The sequence below is a fragment of the Camponotus vicinus genome, unplaced genomic scaffold (genome assembly GCF_025532165.1).
Source record: "Camponotus vicinus isolate PSW18456_S1 unplaced genomic scaffold, iyCamVici1.0 SCAF_2, whole genome shotgun sequence".
Classification (NCBI taxonomy): Eukaryota; Metazoa; Arthropoda; class Insecta; order Hymenoptera; family Formicidae; genus Camponotus; species Camponotus vicinus.
In genome coordinates this window covers 11,312,859-11,336,754 of record NW_028141956.1, presented here as the reverse complement: position 1 = coordinate 11,336,754, position 23,896 = coordinate 11,312,859, and the positions used below count along the sequence as shown (strand labels likewise).

Here is a 23,896-nt window from a genome sequence, read left to right as displayed (position 1 = left end):
AAATTAAATGTTTTTAATAAAATCCTATGAGATTCTTTCCATCATCTATTTTACAAAATATAATACATAATTGAAATAAGCGAACACAAAATGAACTCAATATTTAACAACATAAAAGAATTGCTTATTTGAAACATACTTAATTAACTACAAATATAATTACAAGAAAAAAATAAACACATTCGTATGTTTTATAGATTATTAATAAATGTTTACATACATACACACACACATACTCTTTTTTGCACTAATTATCTTTTCGGCAACATGTATTGAACTATTATTCAATTTCCTTATTAAGAAAAATGAATGTACTTTTACTTATTACGTTCCTGAGTCGGTTACCGTTATACCTGAACTGGCGGAGCGTTGAACCATAAGACGTGCAGGAGAACCACGACCGTCATTCCATGATACGCTACCAACAGATATACCTGAATACACAAATGGTAAAAAAGATCATCGTGTATAAACTATATCATCTGTGAAAATGTGTAAATAACACGGATATACGTCTTTTGCGCATAATTTTGTGTTAATCTACGAATTGAGCAAGTGACGTCGACAATTTGACAGCAATTAATCAACGTTAAACCAAGATGAGCAGTTCGTGACCTGTTGCTTTAGAGAATAAAATGGGAAAAGCAAAAAGAAATGGACTGATCAACAAGATGAGCGAAGATAGGAAAGTAAAATCAAAGTTCTGGGCTTATTTATTATGGCTATTTGGCGGGTTCTTTGGAGCGCATCACGTGTACCTCGGTAGAGACGACCAGGCGTTCATATACATCAGCACGTTCGGTGGCTACATTGGTTTCGGTTGGCTCAGAGATATTTACAGAATACCTGCGTACGTGGCCGATGCGAATGACGACCCGGAGTTTATCGAAGACTTTAAGCGAAAAGTCAGAACTAATCGGAAGGTAAATAAATTCGACACGCAAATATATAGAACCATCGCTACGATTGATATGTTGTTGATCTTGATAGCATAGTTTCCATTAACATTAATTTTTCCTGATTATGGCTTATCATACGCTGTCCGTATTCGAGGAATTGATGACATTGAGTAATACGATCCTCGTTAAATCGAAATTGACAAACGTAAATGTATATGTGTGCGATTCGCGATTGAAAGCTGTGTAAACTGATGACGAAATTAAACTTGTTGCTTACAGCCGCCGTTTTCCGCGGTGCGATTCGCAGCGGAAACTGCCGTCGCCTACTTATGGGCCGAATTGTTCAATAGCGCGATTCCGCAGGAGGAAATATATGGCATTAATTTCAGGCATCTGTTGACATTAATACCAGCTGTGATCGCGCTAGGTAAAAATTGCACTAAAAAAAGATCGAATATTAACAATGCATCGTGCGCTTTTTTATCGCGCATTCCTTGAAAATTATCGTTTTTTTTCGAACGATAATACTTTAAAGCCGCGATAGCAAGCGACGCAAAGTGCTCGTTAAAAATGTATGATATCATCCGGAATCAACAAAAAGTATTGTAAAAGCAAATCTCTTTTATTTCATGCAAATTTTGTTAAATTTTTGTACAGCAAAAGAGCTCTTTCTATCGATATCTCAAATTCAATTTTTTTCTCTTTATTAAAAAAAATATCAATAATTAGAAGAAATTTTTCTAAAAATACAGACAATTTAGCGAATTTTTATTCAGTGTTAATGCTTCAAAAGGTGTATGGACGGTCGGAAACATTGGCAGAGAACAAGGTTCGATATGGATAACACTTGCTACTGCTTATTTATTCTACCCGACCTTGTACTATATCGGCGACGATACCATGTGGATCTTTCTTATGGTGATCGCTTCGAGCCTGAGCTTCGATACCTTCAGCAAACAATGGCGATTGAAACCGAAAAAGAGAAGGAGTTTTATCTGGCGAATGACGTTGTTAAGCTTAGCCCTTATGCTCTATTTCGTCCTTATTGGCAGTTATTTGTATTTCAACGCAGTTATCACAGATAGTGAAGGTGAGGAAATCAAACTGTCAGAAGCGGTGCAGCATTTCCTCACTTCGCCTATATGGACGGATCTCAAGGTGAGTTTATGATGATGATCAAGACTTTGAAACTTTAAACAATGATCTCTTGTATGTGCGGTTATTTTTGTTGTGCGCTAGGCGAGTCTGGAAGCCACGTGGAACCAAGCGAAACATCAAGGTTTTTGGGCAACGTGGGCGCAACTGGTGGATCTTACAGATCCTCGAGGCGAAATAAACGCTTACAAGGTCGAATATAGTCGTTCATGAAACTTTATCAAATTTGATTTTAGAAAAATATAAAAAAATATATAAGTACAATGAAACTGACATTTTATTGATTTAACACAGGTTCTAGGCCTCTCGCAAACTGCTTCGCAGAACGAAGTCACAGCGCGATGGAGAACTCTGTCCAGGGATAATCATCCCGATAAGGTTAAAGGATCGGAGGAAGAAAGACGCAAGGCGCAAGAAAAATTCATGGAGATCCAGCAAGCGTATGAAATTCTGTCGCAGGCCAAGAATCGCAGGCAACGTCGAAATCGCCGTTCCGATGAATAAACCGTGCGCAATATTAATTCGAAGATCAGTAAAAGATAAATGGACCAAAAAATATTTCCAATATAATATCGTTCTGAAATACAATAGAATAATTAATCCAATCAAACAGTCGATTAATAAGACATTTATTTAAACAACCATCTGACAATAACTGCGATATAAAATCTTGTAGGTAAAACGTATTATAAGTTAAAGGAACACTTGCGATAATCACAAGTTCGATCTTCAATCATCTCTTTCTCTCCTCTCTCTCTCACACACACACACTCTCTCCTTTTCTCTTTTTTTCTTTAACCTTTTTAACTCTTTTAACCGGTAAAACTCACTCGAGTTCGCTTCGATTTCGAGATCACATTTGCGTTTCCTAAGAAAATCGAAATTATTTATCAGTAAAACGACGAAGGCAAGGAAGTCTTTTGATGGATCTTCCAGTATCACGATCATCGACGTGATTCTCGGCGTAATTTCACAGAATCTCTTGTGTAATCGCGCACTCGTTCTTTTTCCGTCACGTTGCGCGATTCATCCTATAAGCTTAAACTAAAAATAAAATTCGATCCTCCCGAATATTTGTTATCCGACCGTGGTGGTGGTTTATATCAAAAACAATCTTGAGCACGAACCGTAAATATGAAAACACTTCAAACAGCAAATCGACTGATAATCTGATTTATCAAGAGCGATCGAGTTTCAAGGATTTTTTATCTTCGCGAACATCCACATCCGAGAAAGGCATCGCTAATATTTCCTTGGCGAGGTAAAACCGGGAAACCTATGAGATCTACTTAAAGATTCGCGGCTCCGGATGACGATCGACTGTTTGATTATAGGCAATAGTGGAATCGGGTAACACATAAATGATCTCAAATAGATGACTTCACTATCTTCATCTCGCTGTCTTACGTCAAGCATACTTGCGTCATCTTTCCTCTCGATTGTTCAACGCATAACGAGCGACTAAACGCAGCTCGAATTCGCGATAGCTTCGCGTTAGACTACTTGCTCTTCTTCTTCGAGCGCAGCGGCTTCGCGATGGAGTTTTCAATTTTATCCGTAAAATTTGTTCCGTACTTTTCCGAAGTTTTCTCCAAGAAATCCTGCGGCGAAACCAATGTCACCCTGAAAAATGGTCTTCTTTTACAATTTTCTCAAAATATCAGTTATTTAAAATTTTATAAATAATTTGAAAGTTGCATAAAGAATATATTATGTTATTTATGCAAATAATAAGACTAATTTATTTTTAATTTATTTAATTTTTAATGAATATCATACCTTAATTGAGGTACACTCAGTGGTCGCAGAAGACTCTTTACAACAGGTGACGGTTTCGGCAGAGCTGGACTGCTCGCGCAGAGAGCCGCGCTGGTGAGTTGTGATACCAGAGAGAAAGTTCGATCTGGACTTGAGGTAGTGCGAAATACTTTCCTTATTTTCGACTTCAATCCTGAGGAAGGTTGCGGTAGAGGCGTCGCAGGTATGGGTATCACCTGCATAATTTACGTAAGATTATGTCTTTCGCGCAAAGGAGATGCTGTCAGAAGATTAAATGGCAACGCACTTTTCCTTGTAATATTTTCGCAGCCAATTCGGGCTCGCTGCCCCAACGACAGGACGTTGTCCTCTCCAACAGACGATGTCTCGCGAATCTCTCGATCACCTCGGCGCACATATATCTACCGCAGAATCTTGCCCACTGTTCGGCGCGCAAACCTCTACCGTGATCGCGTAATGTAGGATTTGCACCTAAGAATTGACGAAAATAAGTTTTAAATAACATTTTATATGTAGATAATAAATTTTAAGAAATATTCTAGAGCATGTATGTAATCAATTATATTTTATATAATATTTGATATTTAGAGAGAGAGAGAGAGATAATGCTGAATTCTATAGGGGATAATGCACATATTTTATAAATTATTAATTAATAAATTCTAAAGTTAATATTAACATTAATTAAAATAGCACTGAATTTGAGCTCACCGGCAAATAGAAGAATCTTGGCGCATTTGGTTCTACCTTGAAGGGCGGCTTTCATAAGCGGCGTAAAACCCAAGGTATTTCTAGCGTCTACCTCGATATCCGGACATCTCTGCAGGAGGATGTTGAGACATTCGGTCTGTCCTGTCCGCAGACACGTGACAAGGAATATGTATTGACATCATCGGTGTCGTTTTTTCTTTCGCGCGCGATTGCTAATATATTTCATAACTCGTGATGTTTTGGCTCGAAACGTTTCACAGCACGCGTCATCGCGAAGCCACGTGAAATGCTCCGATGTTCTCGCTATTTTCGGCGCCTGTGACGCGATGGGATCCCTGTGCCGACACGAAAATTCTGCCGGCAGATTTGGCATTAGGCTTATATCGGGTTCCCAATATTTTCTAAAGACGCTTTTTTATATCTGCACTATATATTATTCTCATTTACGTAAAAATATAACATGATAGACCATCTTAGGGTATTAAAAAAAATCTGGCAAATAAAAGATTATATGATTGAAAATGTTTATTTTCAAAATGTATAAATCATTATTTCTTTATTCGCGGAAAGCCGACTTTTCGCGAATTTTTCAAAGTGATATATGTATGTATTATACTTTACTTTATTGTATTAAAAAAGTATATATATAACAAAGAAATAAACAGTGTTATAAAATAAAATGTAAAACAAAAGAAAATGTGCGAATTAATAGCTTTTAATTGTTCATTATTTTTTAATTTTACTTGTGATTGTAAACATCTTGAGTTATAAACGTGAACAAGTTCCTTGAACTTTATTTTATTATATTTTTATCTATAGTTAATTCGACAACGGATGTATATAGAGCTATTTCCTATTCACGTGGCTGCCATTTACCACTTATTAAGAGGGGATAATTATGCGATGGAAAAGAAGCAGAGATAAACACTGAGATAAATTATGTTCTAAGCCAGCTATAAAAAAGGATGGAAAAAGAGAGAAAGAGAAAGAGAGAGAGAGAATGAGAGAGAGATGTTCGAAAATAAATGAATTTTAAAGATTCCTACGAAAAAATTGGAATACATCATCTTTGACGCCTACCGATAGTTACGTTCGCGAGTCGATTGATGCAATACTTATTCTTGTAACTTTTCCTATGAATAAACGCAACCAGCTCTATTCCTGCGTATCTTGCCAGATACATTTTTGGAACATTGGAAATAATTGCCAAAGATGATATTTTGAATCTCAAAAGGATGACGGAAAAGGAAAAACACATCTAAAATTTTCATGGTTTAAGTTTTAAATACTGGAGCAATATACAAAATAGCAAGTCATCAATAATATTGTATTTTTAATAATATCATTATAGGAATTATAATCATGATTCAAAATCATGATTTAGAGAAATGAGATTCTGTAAAATTACAGAATCACAAAATTAGTTAATTCTCAACGGATCATCGACATTTCGCTCATGTTATACGCATCGTGCATAATATTACGGTATCACGAGACATTGATTCATCGCGCGATATTATTCATAACATAATCGATCACACTCACCGGCCTGAGCGGCAAAATGAAGCGGCGTGTTACCCTCGTTGTCGGGCAGATTCGGATCCACGCCTTCGAAGGAGAGCGCCAGTTCCAGCATTGTCGATGCACCGTTCCCAGCCATGTAGCTTATGGCTGTCTGCAATCGTAAACAAATAATCCCGCTTTAGTTTACATCGAAAGCATGCTCATTATGTAAACTCGCGTTTCGAGCGAAACATTATTCACTCTGCGGCTTCTCTGCTCCAGATCGCCAATGTCTCTTTCACGCATTTGACCGTGACATAAAAAAACCACGTGAGATTCCACAGCTAATTTAATCCATTTAATTTAAATCACTTTAAGCGCGGATAAATCAAAGTTTAAATTAAAATTCGAGTCTATTGATTTCAGTTCAATTAATTTTTCGGATAAGCAATCTTTTTGGATCGTTATATTTTTTATAAAGTACGAGTATTTAGTAGGATCTATCTTTAAATATTATTCAGTTATTACTACATTTTTGATTGACATGTAAATATATTGAAAAAAAGAAGTAAAAATCATGTTTTACATCTTGAGTGTAAATGTATGACATGTTCTCTCGTAGGAAGATGTTCTCATTCCGCCATTATTTGCTACCGTCGTCGACATCGGGATGCACAATGGAATATCCGCTAAGAATCAATTTATTAAGTGGCTATTGAACGTTGGAATATTATTGCTTTGCTTGCGTCAGCATGCGCCAGTATACAAACAGATGTTAAAACATGAGCTACGCCAACAAACGGTTGGAAGAAGACGCATTTGCTTGTAAGACGATGCGCGGATCGTAAATGTAAATCGGCAAATATACAACGTTTCTTTTGTCCATTTCAATTAAAAACGTTTGAGCGAATTAACTAGTTTATATATTTTTTTGTAATTCTTTTAAATTTTTAATGTTCTAAAATAAATTCATAGTTCTTATTCTTCGTTATCTAAAGATAGAAAAAATATTATCCAACGTTTCAAATGATTAAAAAATAAAGGCTGCTACTTTATGTATCCGAGAAATATTTAACTCTTACTTTAGCATTTCGATTTTTGCTTGAACTTTTTTGCCTATTTTCTTTCCCTCTCTCGCTTTTCTATAAAAAATTTAGGACACAATTCTATATATAATTTTATATCTTGTGTTTTCTGGTACGTGTATTCTGTGTGTGTAATCTTTAAAATATTACACACTTAAAATTATAGATAGAATTTTGCCCTAAATTTTGCTGCTAATCATAGATCTCTAATTTAAACTTAGCTTAATATAAAAATAAAACAATTCCATAACAAATAACGAATCTACATCATTATTGTTTCAGTAATTTCTATAAATCGCATGTTAACCTCGCACGGATCCGCAGCCTCGTTGAATCATCGTCAACATTTATCTCGTCTCGCTTAAGGAATTCGAGTATCTTTCTAGTGTCATCTCAGGGTTGATACATAAAACCGTCTCGTGTAATATACGTATACAACCAATCGAGATCGAGATCGCAATTTCTCGACGCGACATCGATTTGTGACTCACAATCATCTTTTTCCCGGTCCACGTGCGCGTTAGAAGTCGCGATACTAGGATTATCCTTGACGATTATCCGGAACATCCATATGCCTCCCTTCGTTCCGACATTTAATGCAGCGTTTGCCGCGAAGGACAACCGCATTCTACCTAGAGGGAGAAAAAGACGATCCGGACTTTAATTGCTGCGCGACATCACATACGGAATGCGGTCACACAAAGCGGGAGAACTCCCGTAAAGGATCGAGATTACGCGTCTACAAGAACGTAATAGAAAGTACCGATTAGTTTGAAAAAACCGCAATTTGAATCTAAGATATTGGATTGTGACAAATTTAACGAGGAGCGAAATTTACAGCGTTGTTGTCTTCCAAGAGATTGTCTCGTCTTGTTTTCGCACGAAGTCGTTTGATAATAATGAATGCAAATCATCATTGCGAGACATTAAATTTTCGTCGTATTAAGTGCATCCTTCGAGACGAGGCTGATTACGGTGTCTGTTAATATCTCTTCACGAGTTACTCGCTCGCGTTCATTTCCGGTGCTCGAAATTTATCCTTCAGGATTTCTCGCACTTAAATATGGCACAATGTACACAAAGTGCGCTAACAAGTAAGCAATATGTTGCAGAGGCATTAAAATTGATATTTCACGTTTTGTATAATTATTTATTACGCATTATACATTCTTTATAACTAAAAGATAATATGCTTATTTTAATTGAAAGAAAATTTGTCGCTTTTAAAGCTTATTCAACGAAGCATTTTAAATTTACTAAATATTTAATAAAAATCCATATGTATAATTATAAGCTCGCGCGACTAAAATTTTTATTGATAAAGGTAATTCTAGATTCGCTAAATATACTCTTCCCCGTTTTCCATGGTAATATCATATGTTTGCCCTCGAAATGTGGTAATCTTATATTTCTCAGGGCACGATTTTACGCTTGGTTTGTCGCAGAGTTGAGTGTCGACGAGCAATTCGGTACTTTTCCACGAGCAATGTACACAAGGGGATCCTACGTAGACGCTAATGAAACCACCAGCGAGTATGGAATTCTTGAGAATTACCTCGAATTACCTCGTCGGAAAATCACCGACTGTGAATGATCGAGTCCGTTTCGTCAGATCGATTTTTTACCTTAAATCTGTATGCCGGAAAACAGACTGGCTAATTACATAGAATTTCGTCAGTAATTAGAAAACTTCTTCAAATACACCATACTAATTACGCCGATTATCTGATTCAGGTGCCGTAGTGCCACGCAGCACGAAACGAGAGAGAGAACTGAATTCTCTTTAAATTAATCAGGTAAATTTCTTTAAGAAAAACTTAATAAAATCGAAAAAGAAGTTGCGCAAAAAAGACGTTGGATACTCTCGTTATTAAATTATTACTATATTATTTATTAATATAATATTGATTGAAAAATATTATATAAATTATGTTAACATATATCTATAAAAAACAAAATATTATATAAATTCTGTTAACATATAGTAAAAAAATGATTGTTTTATATTGAAAAATGAAAAGAGAAATTATTTTAGAACAATTATATTAAATCTTGTTTTGCATATATAATTTTTTATTTTAATAATATAAAAACTTTCTATTTTTTACGCTATATTTTAAATTAATAAAAAGAATAAAAAGAGAACAAATAGAGCACAAAAACAAGATGTTCATCTCCATACTTCACGCCGCAGTTAACTCCCGTTTGTCGGCAATCAATTGTCGAACGGCCTGTAGGGACTTGTCGTTGATGCTTGCATTTTTCGAAGAGCGAAATTCGCGCGCATCGATACAGGAATCCTTCCCACATACACATACGTACACAAAACCAGGTGATTTAAAAATAGATTCATTCGAAGGCGAAATTTGCTTTCTGGCGTCGCGCACGACTTGCTCGGCCTTAATTGCACTTTCATCGATCGCGAATCGCGCGCAGTTAATTACGGATTGCCGCCGGCTTTCCAATCCGTCGGATTCGTTTTAGCGTAATCCAAACGACTATCTCTCCTTCCGATAGTGCAATTTGGAGAGAATTTCGAGCGCACACAGTAGTCGATTCGACGGCAAACAATTCTCAATTAGTTAAATCAATCTTTTTAATGTACATTTACTAGCTTTTTATTCGTTTCTTAATTTCAATATTTCTTTCATATTTTTTCTAACATTCTCTGAACTTCGATATATTGAATTTTCTTATTATTTTACCTTCACTATGAGTTGAAAGTATAAACGATATCGTGAATATTGTAAAGCAATTTTAAAATTACGAGACGCGAGAGATGGCAATTAGAGACTAATGAGATTAATCAGAAAATTTCTACTCACCCTGCCGCTACTGTCGACTACGTTGACATCCATACCCTTTAATCCTACTTTTCGGGCTTGTGCGACGATCTCTTTGAGACCGGTGTCGTCCGCCTCTCTAGCAGCCCTCAGCAGGGCCGTAGGGCCCCCGGAGGGTATTTCCCACGAGGGTGGCACTTTTGTCTTAATCGCTTCTTCGCGCACGCGATCTGCGTGATTTACATCCTTCATGATATCTTCATAATGTTTCAAGATTGACATTTTAATCGCGCGGATAAGCTTTTAGATTACTCGCGCAGCACTGACTAATACATCAGTCCCAGGTGTATCAGAGAAGTTTATTACTGAATAAATAATCTTATTCTGTATATAGGAGCACGATTTGGAGTTGGCATGTTACTTAAATTTCACGGTCATAAATTGCCTTATAAAATAATATTTATCACGTTTCTAGACAAATATTATCTTTATTATTAAATTAGACATTTATTTTATTTAAATTAAAATTTCTAGTAAAATATATATCAACAATTTGTTTTCCGATTCATCAAAATATCACGCATTGCTAAATACTCTTGTGAGATCCCTTCGACCTAACGTGAAACGAGAACGAGAGTTTATCGAGATTCAAATATTGTTCTTATCAGTTAGTGTACTTTATCACAGTTGAGATCAATTTCCTGGCGCTAATAAACGTGACACGTGTCAACGCGAGAAATTCATGCACGTAAAAAAATCTCAACAAGTCATTGTTGCTTATGTAATGACGATAATCAATGACTTTACATCATGTTTGTATAGAAAACCATAATAAATCTTAAAAATTTATTAATTAACTATTTAAATAAAATAATAGAAAATTTATTAATTAACTATTTAAATAAAATAGAAAATTTATTAATTAACTATTTAAATAAAATAATAGAAAATTTATTAATTAACTATTTAAGCAAAATAATAGAACAGTAACAGAAGAAGGAATACATTTTTATTAAAGTATTATTTGCTGAAGTAAAACTTTAGTTTTTATACATTTGTATTATAAACTATATATATTAAACTTTCTATCTAAATTATTTTTATTAGCAAAATTCGTGAATTCATCGAGTAAATATTGAAAACTTACCTTGAAGCACGCCCTTGCGGTAGACCTTAGCTTCGTGGACGGCAGTCTTCCGGTAAGGTGCGCGTTTTTCCTCGAAGCTGGTGTCGGAGCTGAAGGAGACCGATTTCTTCACTCCGACGCCTTTTTTCTTCCAGCTCGTGGACAAGGTCTGAACGCTGGGCGATTGCCGTAGAACACGCACTTGAGCGGCGTCGCCGTTCGTCAGAGTCGAGAAGTATTCCTTTAGCCCAGAGTATCTCGAGGACGAGGAACCGTGGAGCTCGTAGCTATCGGTCGGCCTGAGAAACTTGGTCGACTTGTCGTCTAGCGAGTTCCTCTCGGCGAGCTTGCTGGAGGGATGATGCGCTAAGCTCGTCAGGAAGGCGGAAGATCTTTTCAGGATGCCCTCCCCCGACACCCGCTGTAACGTTCTCTCTCTCGCTGGAAGACCTACACGAGTCACAGTTCTATATTTGGTCGGTGTCACTTTGCAAGACATCCACGTTGATTGCGAGTTTAAATAGACGCATAGCGGCGTACAGATATTCGCACATATAGATTGTCGTAAAATATATCTTACTTTATGCAAACTGCAAATACTGTGCGGATCGCGTAAAAATTTCATGCAAATTCATTATCCTTTATTAAAATTGATGTAAAATTTTTATTTTTATTTTGTTCTGGTCTGAACTGATAAATTCTGAGTAGGAGTTTTTTAAAAATTTAAATTGTATATATATAGAAATATTGTTTCCTTCACGATAAATTATATAAATTACATTCCTTATATAATTTATTCGATTAAATTTGTATTTAATGAAACAAGAATTTTTTATTAACATTCTCAATTATTCTAGTCAATTCGCTTTGTAATGTTTAGTTTCAAGAGTATACTACGTTAAAATTATTGTAAAAAGATCCTGTTTGCACCCTGTTTTTATTTGCAATTCTTAACAGAAATTACAAAATATGCAATTACCATTAATTTCTGTTGTTTTATCAGTAATTTGTGAAAAGAATATGAAACACAAAAGTATGAAATACAAAGCTTCAGGTCACTGTTGTTGCTTCAACAATTATAAGTAGTCATTAAAAAAGTATGAATAGTACAGAAAGTTAATGTTTCCGTAAAAAATAATTATCGCTAATTAGCACATATTTAAAATGCAAATAATAGTCTAACGACAATTCTTTGCAAATATTAATCATTAAAGATCATTTAACAAAGAAAAAATTTACATTATCAAAACGTAATTGCGTATAATTTGACGTAAAGATATTAAAATATTGAATAAGAATATTAACACTTATTAGTTAAGTAGATTTTTTCGAAATTGTGTTAAAAAACGACAATTATACATTTAAATAAAAGAAGAATATAAAAAATTATTTGCGTGTTAAAAATTAAAAGATATTTTCTAACAGATACTATATGATTTCGATTCTTTAGAGAAATTATGCAATATATACAATCTTTAAAAATTATGCAACGTACTTTCTTTCAAATCCTTCGGAACAGAAGCGGACTTGATTATTCCTCGCTGGATGCTTCTCGATCTTGTCGAATCCTTCGATATGTTCTTAGATCCTTTTGATTCCTCTTGGGCGAGAATGCCGGTTCGAGCAGTCTCTTCCTTGGACTGGATCCTCCCGTTGACGATCGACGATGCCCGTTTCCTGGCGATGACGCTAGTCGCTGTTGTTTCGTTCACGGTGCAGTTATTTCGAGCGAGTTCGCCTCTAGAGGCAATGATGCTGTAGTTGTTAACCACGCAGCAAGTAGTCCCCGATGTGCACTTAACGCGTCTACGTGAATCGTTCTCTTGCCACCTCGCCTGCTCCTCGAGGATTCGTCGAACTTTCTATCGGACGCACAAAACGATAGGAATTATTTTCGAGAGAAAAAATATAATAGATTCTCACGAACTGTATATGCGCGTCTCAACTTGCATTTCATCTAAAAACTTTATTCAATTAATCACAAATTCAATAATGTAATAAATTACATTTCTATTTATCACTGCCTAAATTTGTTATTTAAAATTAAAATGTATCTTTAAATTTATAAGATCTCTAAAATTAGCTTTATGTAATTTAATGGAATTTTAAATTTAATATTTACGACAAAAATTAGCATCTAATTAAGATATAGCAGAAAAACTATTTTAACTATTTTAATTTTTACTGTAGCATATATTGTTCTTTAATTTAGAAAATACGCAACCAAATATTCAAAATTTTACCGTCTCTTTCTTTAATTTTAATTATTACTAAGATATAATCTCAGCCAAGAAGAATTTATACTACAATATGTAATATTAATTTATATCTAATATTAATTGCACCGGACACAGTGGATTTGTGATTAGCAGACACAATTTGGTTTGCTTAGATATTCTCTCCTCTATAATAATAAACATCATCACTCTATTTACGAAACACGTATATCATAAACGATGTCTATTAACGAAGATTCTACAGTTTATCTTACATTTGTTTACTCACATCACAAATTTTTCATTTCGAATTTCGCAAATACCGAAGATGAGATTAACAAATTAAGCGCACTTTGAAAAGAATTGTTCCTTTTTCGCAATCTCGATCTCTCTGTGACGTCGATCACACACAGCCTCCAATCACTGGATCTGCTCCAGTCGCGCGATCCACCTCAGAAAGCGACTCGCGCCTTCCTGATGGGCTCACAAGACGTACACGCGAGAGAGTTCTAGCCGGCTCTCTTTAAACGCGCTATTTATACGTCAGTTAAGCTCTCACGTCGGTCGGTGCCTCGTGTGCGTACGTACACATATGCGTCATTAATGCACTAACATAAGCCACGTTCGCGTTTTCCTATTATATTCACGAGCATCATGTATTTCATCAAATCTTCATGTATTTCATCTATTGAGTAATTGTTTGCGTCTTCGACACTTCCGAAAATCCCGCAAATCATAAAATAATTGATTAAAAAAATCATAACTTATAGAAAACTCAATAGAGCATCTCTAATTAAATTTCAGAATTCAATAATTAAGACGATAATTTTGAAAATTAAATCGTAAATAATTACACAATTTATGTCCATGCCAAAAGATTAACAGAAAATACCTAAATGAAAAAAATTATTTTTCATTAAGAATTACATCACAATTTACGACTGTGCGAATTTTCATAATTAAAATTTGTTAGAGAGAATACTAAAATATTCGTGGATATTTTAAAATTGTAATAATTTAAATAAAGACATACAATATTTCTTTAACAGCACTATAAAAATATATAGCATCATCTTCATATGTACATTGAATATATGTATTTATCGCTAACAGTAAGCGCCAAAAAATTGGAGTAACTTACTTCGGTAACAATTTTGATCTCGAGGACATCGATGGAAAAGCCTTTTGTTCATTATACGCGCCGCGTGCACCACACAAATGCTTATCAACCGAACGAACATCTATTTGTTTTTACGGAATAATCATACAATATGCCTAACTTTGCGGCTGTTGAATACGCGATACCGCGCTTCGCAACACTTTGCGGAGGAGTCTCGCGAGATAGACTACCACTCTCGTTCTCTCGAGGCCGCGAGACGTCGCGCGACCGATCCGTCGATGATACGCGTCGACGTAATGAAAACGAGGATCCACGACGGGAGATAGAGATGGAAAGAGAGAGAGAGAGAGAGAGAAAGCTTACTTGCTGAGTGGTGGTCGGTTGTACAGTGGAGACAACGTGGTTGTTGCCGGTGTCCATCGACGTGGTGGTAGTTTCATTGCTCGCCACGAGTTTCACTCTACGATCGCCTACCATCGTCGAAGATCGAAATTTGGGAGGAGGCTGGAAAAAGATTTGTTTTGAGAATTATAATTTAATAACAAGCAATTTCGCGGATGATAATTTCATATAAGAAAGAAAAGAAAATATTTGATATATAATTCAAATTGTTTTTCTTTCCTTTTTTTTAGGATGATATCACATAATCGTAAAATTCAGGAAAGGAGAACACCTTGTCAACAAGATCGACAGATGATCGTTAATCGAGATATTTTCTTGGTCGAGATTTATGCTTGACCGAGAAATATGGTGGTACTTCGTGGAGGCTGTAATATAAATTAAAACGCACTAGGAGACACTTTTATCGCTGCGAGCTCGCGGATCGTCTCTCCTGTCACGTAAATGTCACGATTTCCGGCAAAGCGCGTTGGAATCGCTTCTTCGACCTACATCTCCTTTTGTTCCACGATTCATTGACACATGCGTTGGAAATCATGAAGAATACGTAACAAACCTTGAGCGAGCAATTCAATATGTATAGATTATTTTTATTTTTTTATATATTTTTTAATTTTTCAAATTAAGAGAAGGAATTATATTTTTTTATTTCTTTTATTATTAATAACGTCGTTTCTGTGTGTTCGTTATTTTAACTATATATATATATATATATATATATATATATATATATATATCTTCCTTAATACATTTTTAAATAATCTATTTCATTATTCACATTTTTTAAATTTTTTATTTAGTGCTATTATTACATTGCATAGATATTTTAAATGTCAAGTTATATGTTATATGTATAAGCAACGTATTTGAATAATCACAATAACACAAAATCTCTTCGAGAACATACTCCAGAATAAATACCTATTCTGTCTATCGATCAAAAGAAGGAATTTTCCATTTCGTTCGTTTATGCGGCGTTTCTAATCAAGTGAACATTCCTTTTTTCTCTTTTGTACTCGTGTCGGCGCGCCGTTAACTTTACGGCCAGCGGAAATTACTCCAAATCCTAGGCGAAAAAAGCGAGTGAGGCGATTCCAATAGTAAAACCAAATAGTAAAATCAATCTCATTCTCGCGATACTCGCATAAAATCACCCTTTCATCTCTCAAACGCGTTGTACGTACGGTTATTTCGGCTGCTGTTACAGAGAGCGCGATTTAATTCTGTCATCGTATAGTTTTTGGCCACTCGCCAATATTTTATGAACTTTCCAATGTATATACCAGCTCATCAATCTTCTTCGACATTTTAGAAAATCTATCGAGCTTCGGAGCCAAGAAAATATTTAAACGAAGACTAGATTTCGGTAAAGACTGTGTGCAAAGTCTTATTGTTAAAACTCTAAAGCTCTTTCTTTAATTTTAGCAAACTTTGCGTGAATAAAATTTTAAATTTCACAGATTAGTTGCAAATATAAAAGAAAAAATGATGAAAGACATGAAATCAAATTTTTGATAAGGAACATTTGACTTTAAGTTATCGAACACTATAACTTGGGGAAGGTACGCGTAGCTTATATCGGGACGAATTTGCGAGAAATTAGCGATAACTATCACGACCCCGGTATATAGGAGGCCTCGAGATTTCTCTTCATTACGTGAGTTGGACGAAACTGGCACGAGCCGACTATGGTAAATGGGCACATAGTTATCGCCCCAGTTATCGAGTTTTCGTCGCTCGATTCTCCCATGTTTGCTCTCTCCCCCTGAATAGACCGTTTCATATCCAAACAATTGCGTCGCTCCGTGAAAGCTTCCGTCGGTGTCGGCGCGAACACGCCGACCGTATGGAACAATATCGGATGCTGTAAAATACGTTCACATGTATGCCGTGAGGAATAGTCCTCTACGTGATGATCAATGACCGGAAGAACGATCGCCGTTTATCACAGAAAGAGAAAAAGGGGGAGAGAAAGAGAGAGAGGAAAAAGCCCTCGTCGAATGCAACAAATTTCATATGGTATTTTGCCGACATTTTTCGTTTATGCAAATCGTTCGTGTTCCTCGAAAACCGAGTCGGCGCGAAAATGATAAGGACAGCTGATTAATCAAAACGACCATATATTATCACGACGGAAGATTAGTCGCGGCGGCACGTAAATGTCATATCTTGCTAGCTTGCAGCTACAAATTTCAATAATATGACGTCAGACGAAACTCTATCATCCAACATCGCTTAAGACATGTATTTTGTCGAATTCACTGACAACATGAAGTATCACTTAATCCTGTATTAATCAAGTATATGTATCGCAATTTGATATCATATTATATACAGTTGTCTCCCTTCCCTCTTTTGTGTACACAACTGAAATTATTTCGAAAGTAATAACTTCGTTAGTATATTGTGTACACTTTTATCGAGATGACTATTAAACTTGTCATCAGATACAAGAAAACCACACCCTGTACAACTTTCTCCGCTTATTGAATAATGCGAAGATAATTATTATTTCTTAAAATTACTAACAAACAGCGTGCATCTTAGATGTGAATGCACTTGCGGATTAACAAAATTCGCGTAAAGAATATTATATATCAATGCGATATCGAGATAGCAAGTATGACGCGAAGCTGATTTATAAGGCCGTCATTTTGGCCGCTGCAACTCCATCGCAGAAACGTCAGTGATCGGCGTTTCTGGGCGGAAGCTTCGTCTGATTGACTATCAGCTATGCGCGCTTTCTGACGTTGACTGACTATCCTGCATGAGAAATCGTTCTGTTACATTATGGTACCATTACATTATGGTACATGTAATGTCTATTCGAAATCTCGAATGCGGAACAAACTTTATCTGTCATTAGTTATGGAGTTTTACGAAAGAGGCAAATAAACGTACCAGAAACTATAAATTGAATTATGGTTCAAGAACGGATGAAAGTAACTTATATTCGTGTATGACACATTTGGAGTTATTTATTTCAATCTGCAACATTGATCTCGCAGACTGCAATGTACATATTTTCTTCTCATCATTACGCATGTGTATTTAAAATCTTTTGGATCTTTGGACTTTAATCAAAAGATATTTAAAAATAAAATCTGAATTAAACAGATATTGAAATCGACAATGAAGCATATCAAAGAAAATTATATATATAAGAAGTTTACATTAAAGAAAACATCTTTTACATGTATGTAAAGATATTTTGGCAAAAATAATATTTATTATAAAAAAATTATCAAAAAATGATAGCTATATTTCGAGGAAAATAGAATTATTTTAGACTACTGCACTAAACTACTGCACTATTGTAGAATATATTCGTGAGTGACATTTATATAAGTAGATAAGACTATTTGACGAGAATCGAGAAATGGATGAGGAACGTGCATCAAATAATAGAAGAAAAGCTCTGATAAGAACGGCGGAGGGTGAGACGTGCGAAATTGAGCACGCAAGCTTGTAATCGCTTGGTCTCGAAAAGACGCGACGCTTTTCGTGCCAAGGTCGGCATCCCCAAGTTGAAACAAACTCAAATGTTTGCGAAGATATGAACTTCTCTTTGACCGCGAAAAAATTCCTTGATCAAAATTATTCAGTTTTTAATTAGTTAGTAATTCAGAAAGGAACATGAGACCCTCTTTCGAAACAATGGTCACGCACGCAATTTCTGCGAACTGTAATTTCGAGACACAAAATTAAAAATATAATTTATTAATTAATAAGTGAATGAGTACATTGCCCCTCGTGAAGCGAAAGAACTTTTATTTATATCGTCAAAGCCAATGATTTTTATAATTTATATAATAATTATAATTAATATAATTTGAATTTTTGTTGTGTGTATCCTTGTTTATCTTTCAAGATAACGATGGCATTTATGATAATTTAAAATAACTCATATTTCTTTTATCTTCATGTAATATATATTAAAAGTAGTTTAATTAATTTTTAATCTTACTGATAATATTATATGCTAACTTTTTAAAATTATCTTTAAATGCAATAAAATTATATCATTTAACGAACTAGTATAAAGAAAATTTTATTTATTATTTAAACATTCTTAATTCTATGATCATTATATAAATGCAATAGTAGAAGAGAGAGAGAGAGAGAGAGAGAGAGAGAGAGAGAGAGAGAGAGAGAGAGAATGGTTTTAAATATTATCTGATGACTGTATTTAAATGTGGCAGATATTACTTGCAATCAGATTTAACGGCCAAATGCCAACATACCATACGGGGCAAACATGAAGGAAAGCCTCGATAATCTGCTAAGATGCAATATATGGCTTATTAAGATTCCTCGCGTGCCAATTCGTCGAGGTTACTAATAAGTGTTAATATACGCTCCACGCGATATCACCTGGAATAATAATGACGTTTGTTTCGAAGTATCGCCGATATTCTCAAGACGCGATCGTAATCTCGAGAAAAGTCATGCCTGCCAAAATCGACATATAGTCTTTAAAAAATTGCAAAAAATATAAAATATAAATAATATGCTCGACAGATACGTTACTGACCGGTTTAAATTTGATCTTAAACGATGTGATAGCCAAGAAATTGGAGTCTGTGAGCGTTCCGCTCAAGACCATGACCGTGTTCACGTTTATGATCTGCTCTTCCGGAAAACACTGAAAGAAATCAATTAAATTGAATTTTTAATCATTCTTCATACTTTCAATTATTAACATTTCATCGTTCTTTATAATTTATAATTTATTCAAGCTTTTTTCTGTTTCTGATGTTTATTTTAATCTACTTATTAAGATAAATACATGACAAAAATTTGTAAATAAATTTTTATATTAATTTTAAAATAATTAGTATTATAATCATCTTTGGCAATTATTTTAAAAGTATTCAAAATACAAATAAAAAGTGCAATGAGAAATAATATTCGATTGCACATTAATGAATAAATTGCAAAAGAGATTTCTTGCTTGAATATGTATTACTTTTCAATGAATATTAGAATTGGAATCTTGATTTAAACTTGAAGTAAATTTTGCTATAAAAGTTGAATGCTATTTTTCGACTCAACCGAATCTCATGAATACACTCATGGTCTAAAACGTGATTCTTCGTGAAATATCTGTACGGCTAGATATTCTCTACGCCATGCATGTTCTAAATCCATATCGTATAATTAGGTGTTTTAGAGCGGTAAAATCTTGTCGCGGTTTCTTGCGATTATTCCGTACATAAAGAATTTCAAAAGTTACTTCAGTATATTATGATCTTCACGTAATTAATATAATGTAACATATATAATTTATATATATATTATTAACAAATAAAAATATTATTTGAAATATTATCAAATTTTAAATATAAATATTATAAAAATATTATCAAGTTTTAAATATAATATTCTTATATAAATTTTAATAATAATATTATATAAGTTTTAGAAAAAGAATTTTTCGAAAGTTACTTTAGTACATTACGATCTTTATAACACATATATAAACTATTATATCTTAATAACACATATATAAATTATATATGCCATTAATAAATATATTGTCAAATTTTAAATAGTATTGTTATAAATTCTAATAATAACATTATAAGTTTTAAATAATATATTTTTTGGAATGTAATATAATTTAAAAATCTAAAAAACTTAAAAATACATAACTGTTTTTTTTAATAAGTAAGTGAGATATTCTGTGTTTAAATATCTAAATATATATATATTTAAAATCGAAGGTAAGCAGATACACATTGATCGAGTTGAAAATATTACCTTTATCGCAATCGATGCCTCTTATTCTTGAATTACGATCGAAATGCAATTCTTGCAAGTCTGTTTTTTTGAAAGCAATGCACCAAACTTCGCGGCACGAGTCGCACCATTTGCGCGAGCAATATCGCGTCGCGCAAATCAAATTTATCTTCGCCACTCACTGACTTTCTTCGGATCGTCCGTTCGTCAAGGGGTTGATTGACTACTGGGCCAAAGTTTAAATTGCACCCTCGCACCGAAAGTCTTATGAGGGCTGGAGCGAGGCCCCGTCATCACGCAGGCGCGAATTTCAGCCAGGTGTTACAATGCCACTCTGATGGAAAATTAGGATGCTTCCGCGCGAATTTCAGGAGCCGCGTCGCATTTCCAGATGCTCGAAAAATCCCGCGGCGAAATTTTAATTGCGTTTTGATTTGTAGCGCTTCGCGCATCGTCTCGCTTTTATACGCGCAGCGCGGATTTAAAATTGATTAAAGCAGACAGATTATTTGACAACGAGACAAAAGCGTTATTCTGAACGGGAATTGAAATCGGTTTGATTTTAACGAGCTTAATTCTAGTTCTACGGAAAAATAAATCTCGTATCAATTTGTGCGCTTTTCAACGAATAAATGTAAGAATTATTTTCGTATGTTTACATCGTTGCGAAAACTGAGCTTATCGCTTACACCTGTTTCACTCCCGAATGATGTCATAAAGTTCTATTTTTCTTCATTTAAAATTTTAACATATAGAATTTTTAGCTCTTAAATTTTGTTTGTACATTGCAATAATTTTATTTATTTAATCGTTTTTTATAATTAGTTAAATCACGAAATACCATCTCAATTAAGACGATTAATAAGATGCCAGCTAGAAGTTTAACGGCGAGAATCCGTTTATACGTCAGAAAACTAACAACATTTGATCGGAATTGCACGCAGCAAGACGAAATTAAATTTCTCATCTAGTCGCTTCTCGTTTTTCATTCTATTTTTACACTGCGACACGCGCATTATGATAAGTACACGTGCTTGCGAGATTTTGTTCGATGTATTATTCAAGATCAATCAGAAAATCTGTTGAAACTAAAAATACAACAAGACCATTGGGTAAATCCTCTCTCGCACTCGACATCAGTTTGAGTGCTTCTTCAAGGTTGCGCGACTCGTCAAGGTTACTAAAAAGTAACTTGACATTTGATGTCGTCTCGAACTGATGTCTCGACAGATAAACTCTATTTTAAAGAAAAATTTGTCTACGATGTAAGATGTAATTTTTGTTTCGCTATCTTGAAACATTGTGAACGTATCGCGAACTTGAATCTTGATATATTCATACCAGTATACCAGCGATATGGTGTTATCATATACAATTATAGCGCGACAGCTGAGCAAATCCAGCGAAAATCGATAACTTCGATACTATTAGTCAAGTAGATATTTTTGCCATTGTTTTCATACAGAAAACTTGTCGCTACTATAAAATGATCTTCGAATTTTCACTAATCTATCTCTTTTATACATCTATCCAAAATTTATTAAAAACAGAAATTAAGACTGTAGCATTTTATCAAATTTTATTGATGTGTGTGTATATGATATTGGCAAAAATTACTTTTTTCCGATATGTAATTCAAAATTGTGGACTTACCGAAATTCCTGACTACAAGTCGCTCGCTGGTAGCAATTGTCGATATTAACTAGAATTGTCGAGTATCGCGAGAAACATTTACATAACGTTGTCCGAGGACGTCCACACAATTGATGATCCACCTATTAACGTCGAGACGATGTCCCAGATTATGCTCGATCTACTGTGAGCAATTGCGTTGCGAAAATATGTATAACACACGCGCTTCGCGTAAACGGCGGACACTTCCCAATTGTTATCGTGCATTGTATCTAAAGTGTTCTAAAGTAATCTGGAGACAGTACTGCGGCTTCTATCTTGTGCGGAGACGAGTATCGGCCGGTGAGCAGCGCGTATGCTATTTCTGCTTGACCGTTCCTTTGTGGATCGTGCGTGATTAATAAAAGCAAGCGATGCGACGATAGCGCACGTCAAACTGAGAAAAATATCGATGACAGCGATTCAAATTGTCGCGTAGCTAAAAAGAAGGTATAAATTTGTATGAATTTAATTTCGCGCGGAGTTTTAAATTCCAATTGCTTGATCAAGGTGTTTCCCACAGACACGTGTCGTTAAACCGCAGCAATGACAATAGACTGATTGCGAAGATAATTTATGTCTCGCCATGAGATAATGGTAAATGTCACTGAACACTTCGAGTTGGCAGCGGTTGTAGAACCTTCTATAAATAAATTTCTAGTATTATTCGTTTCGATACTGTTGCAATTCTATTTTTAAAGAGAGGGAGAGGGAGAGGGAGAGAGAGAGAGAGAGAGAGAGAGAGAGAAAATACCTATATAACTTAATATAACTTTTAATATAGATATAAACTTGATTAATATTCTTAATAATAATTTAAAATATATTTTCAACATATAATTATGCACGTATCTGAAAATTATATATATACATAATATTTTAATAATTTGTAAAATATTTGTTCAATTACTTTAAAATTGATTTATCTTTAGACAGATGTTTCAAGAATTAAAAAAAAAATATAATTACAATTCAAATACAAAGAAATTGTATGGGACACATATTAATATATAATTATATAATATATTAAATATAATATATTATATAATTATATAATATAATATAATATAATATATTAAATATTTAATATTTAATATATAATTTATTTAATATTATACAATTACAACATAATGTTCAAAGAAAGCGTATCTTGCAAATTGTGGATTTTTGTGTGCGAGTTACAATCTCTTCGATATGGATTTGTCATTTTTGTGTGCGAGTTACAATCTCTTCGATGCCGCAATTGTCGCAGTTTTTTCACGGTTTTTGTCATATTTTTTCAAATTTCCATGTATATTAATCAGACGAATACACGAAATCCATAGGCAAAATAACAGATAGACAACAGTAACAAATCGCAAAAACGAAAGCATGCATGCGATCCGAGATTGCATTACAAATGAAGTAACACGGCTATCCATGCATGCGAAAAGTTACTCGAGAAATTCTGAAATTTCGCGGCGGATATAAGTGTAAACTCTCGCACGCGCACGCGAACGTTCCACGTCTGAGAATCAATATTTGTAGGCATTTCCAATGAAGGAGCCTGTAATTTCGAGAGGAAGCGGTTGGCGCGAAGAGTAAAGTGGTTTCCGTGCCTGCTCGTGACGGGCTATTAGCCCCTAAAGAGTGAAAGAATGTTTATTATGCTGAGATTAGTCATTAATCTTCTATAGTACTAATGTTTTTTTGATCAATGAGAGGATC

The 23,896-nt window shown here is 34.5% G+C and overlaps 2 protein-coding genes across 6 annotated transcripts; one reads left to right on the top strand and one right to left on the bottom strand.

The window, feature by feature from the left end:
- The first annotated feature begins 374 nt into the window (after window positions 1-374).
- Window positions 375-2,664, top strand: Wus (TM2 and DnaJ domain-containing protein wurst). The gene is made up of 5 exons (XM_083091599.1): window positions 375-923; window positions 1,179-1,326; window positions 1,693-2,057; window positions 2,139-2,246; window positions 2,349-2,664. The coding sequence occupies exons 1-5, from the start codon at window positions 636-638 to the stop codon at window positions 2,556-2,558; spliced, it is 1,119 nt and encodes a 372-aa protein (XP_082947725.1). The 5' UTR covers window positions 375-635; the 3' UTR covers window positions 2,559-2,664.
- Window positions 2,665-2,666: 2 nt separating this feature from the next.
- Window positions 2,667-22,791, bottom strand: LOC145967012 (uncharacterized). Of its 5 annotated transcripts, none has more exons than XM_083091575.1 (11): window positions 22,172-22,791; window positions 19,311-19,421; window positions 14,741-14,881; window positions 12,537-12,903; window positions 11,063-11,491; window positions 9,958-10,172; window positions 6,090-6,219; window positions 4,545-4,685; window positions 4,120-4,304; window positions 3,834-4,048; window positions 2,667-3,677 (listed from the first exon to the last, which is right to left on the bottom strand). In XM_083091575.1, the coding sequence occupies exons 2-11, from the start codon at window positions 19,380-19,382 to the stop codon at window positions 3,554-3,556; spliced, it is 2,019 nt and encodes a 672-aa protein (XP_082947701.1). In that variant the 5' UTR covers window positions 19,383-19,421; window positions 22,172-22,791; the 3' UTR covers window positions 2,667-3,553. The 5 variants fall into 5 exon arrangements, with proteins under 5 accessions (XP_082947701.1, XP_082947700.1, XP_082947702.1 ...); XM_083091574.1 differs by lacking the exon at window positions 22,172-22,791 and adding an exon at window positions 20,540-21,111; XM_083091576.1 differs by lacking the exon at window positions 22,172-22,791 and adding an exon at window positions 20,540-21,100 and having other exon boundaries at window positions 9,958-10,145.
- Between the last annotated feature and the right edge of the window lie 1,105 nt (window positions 22,792-23,896).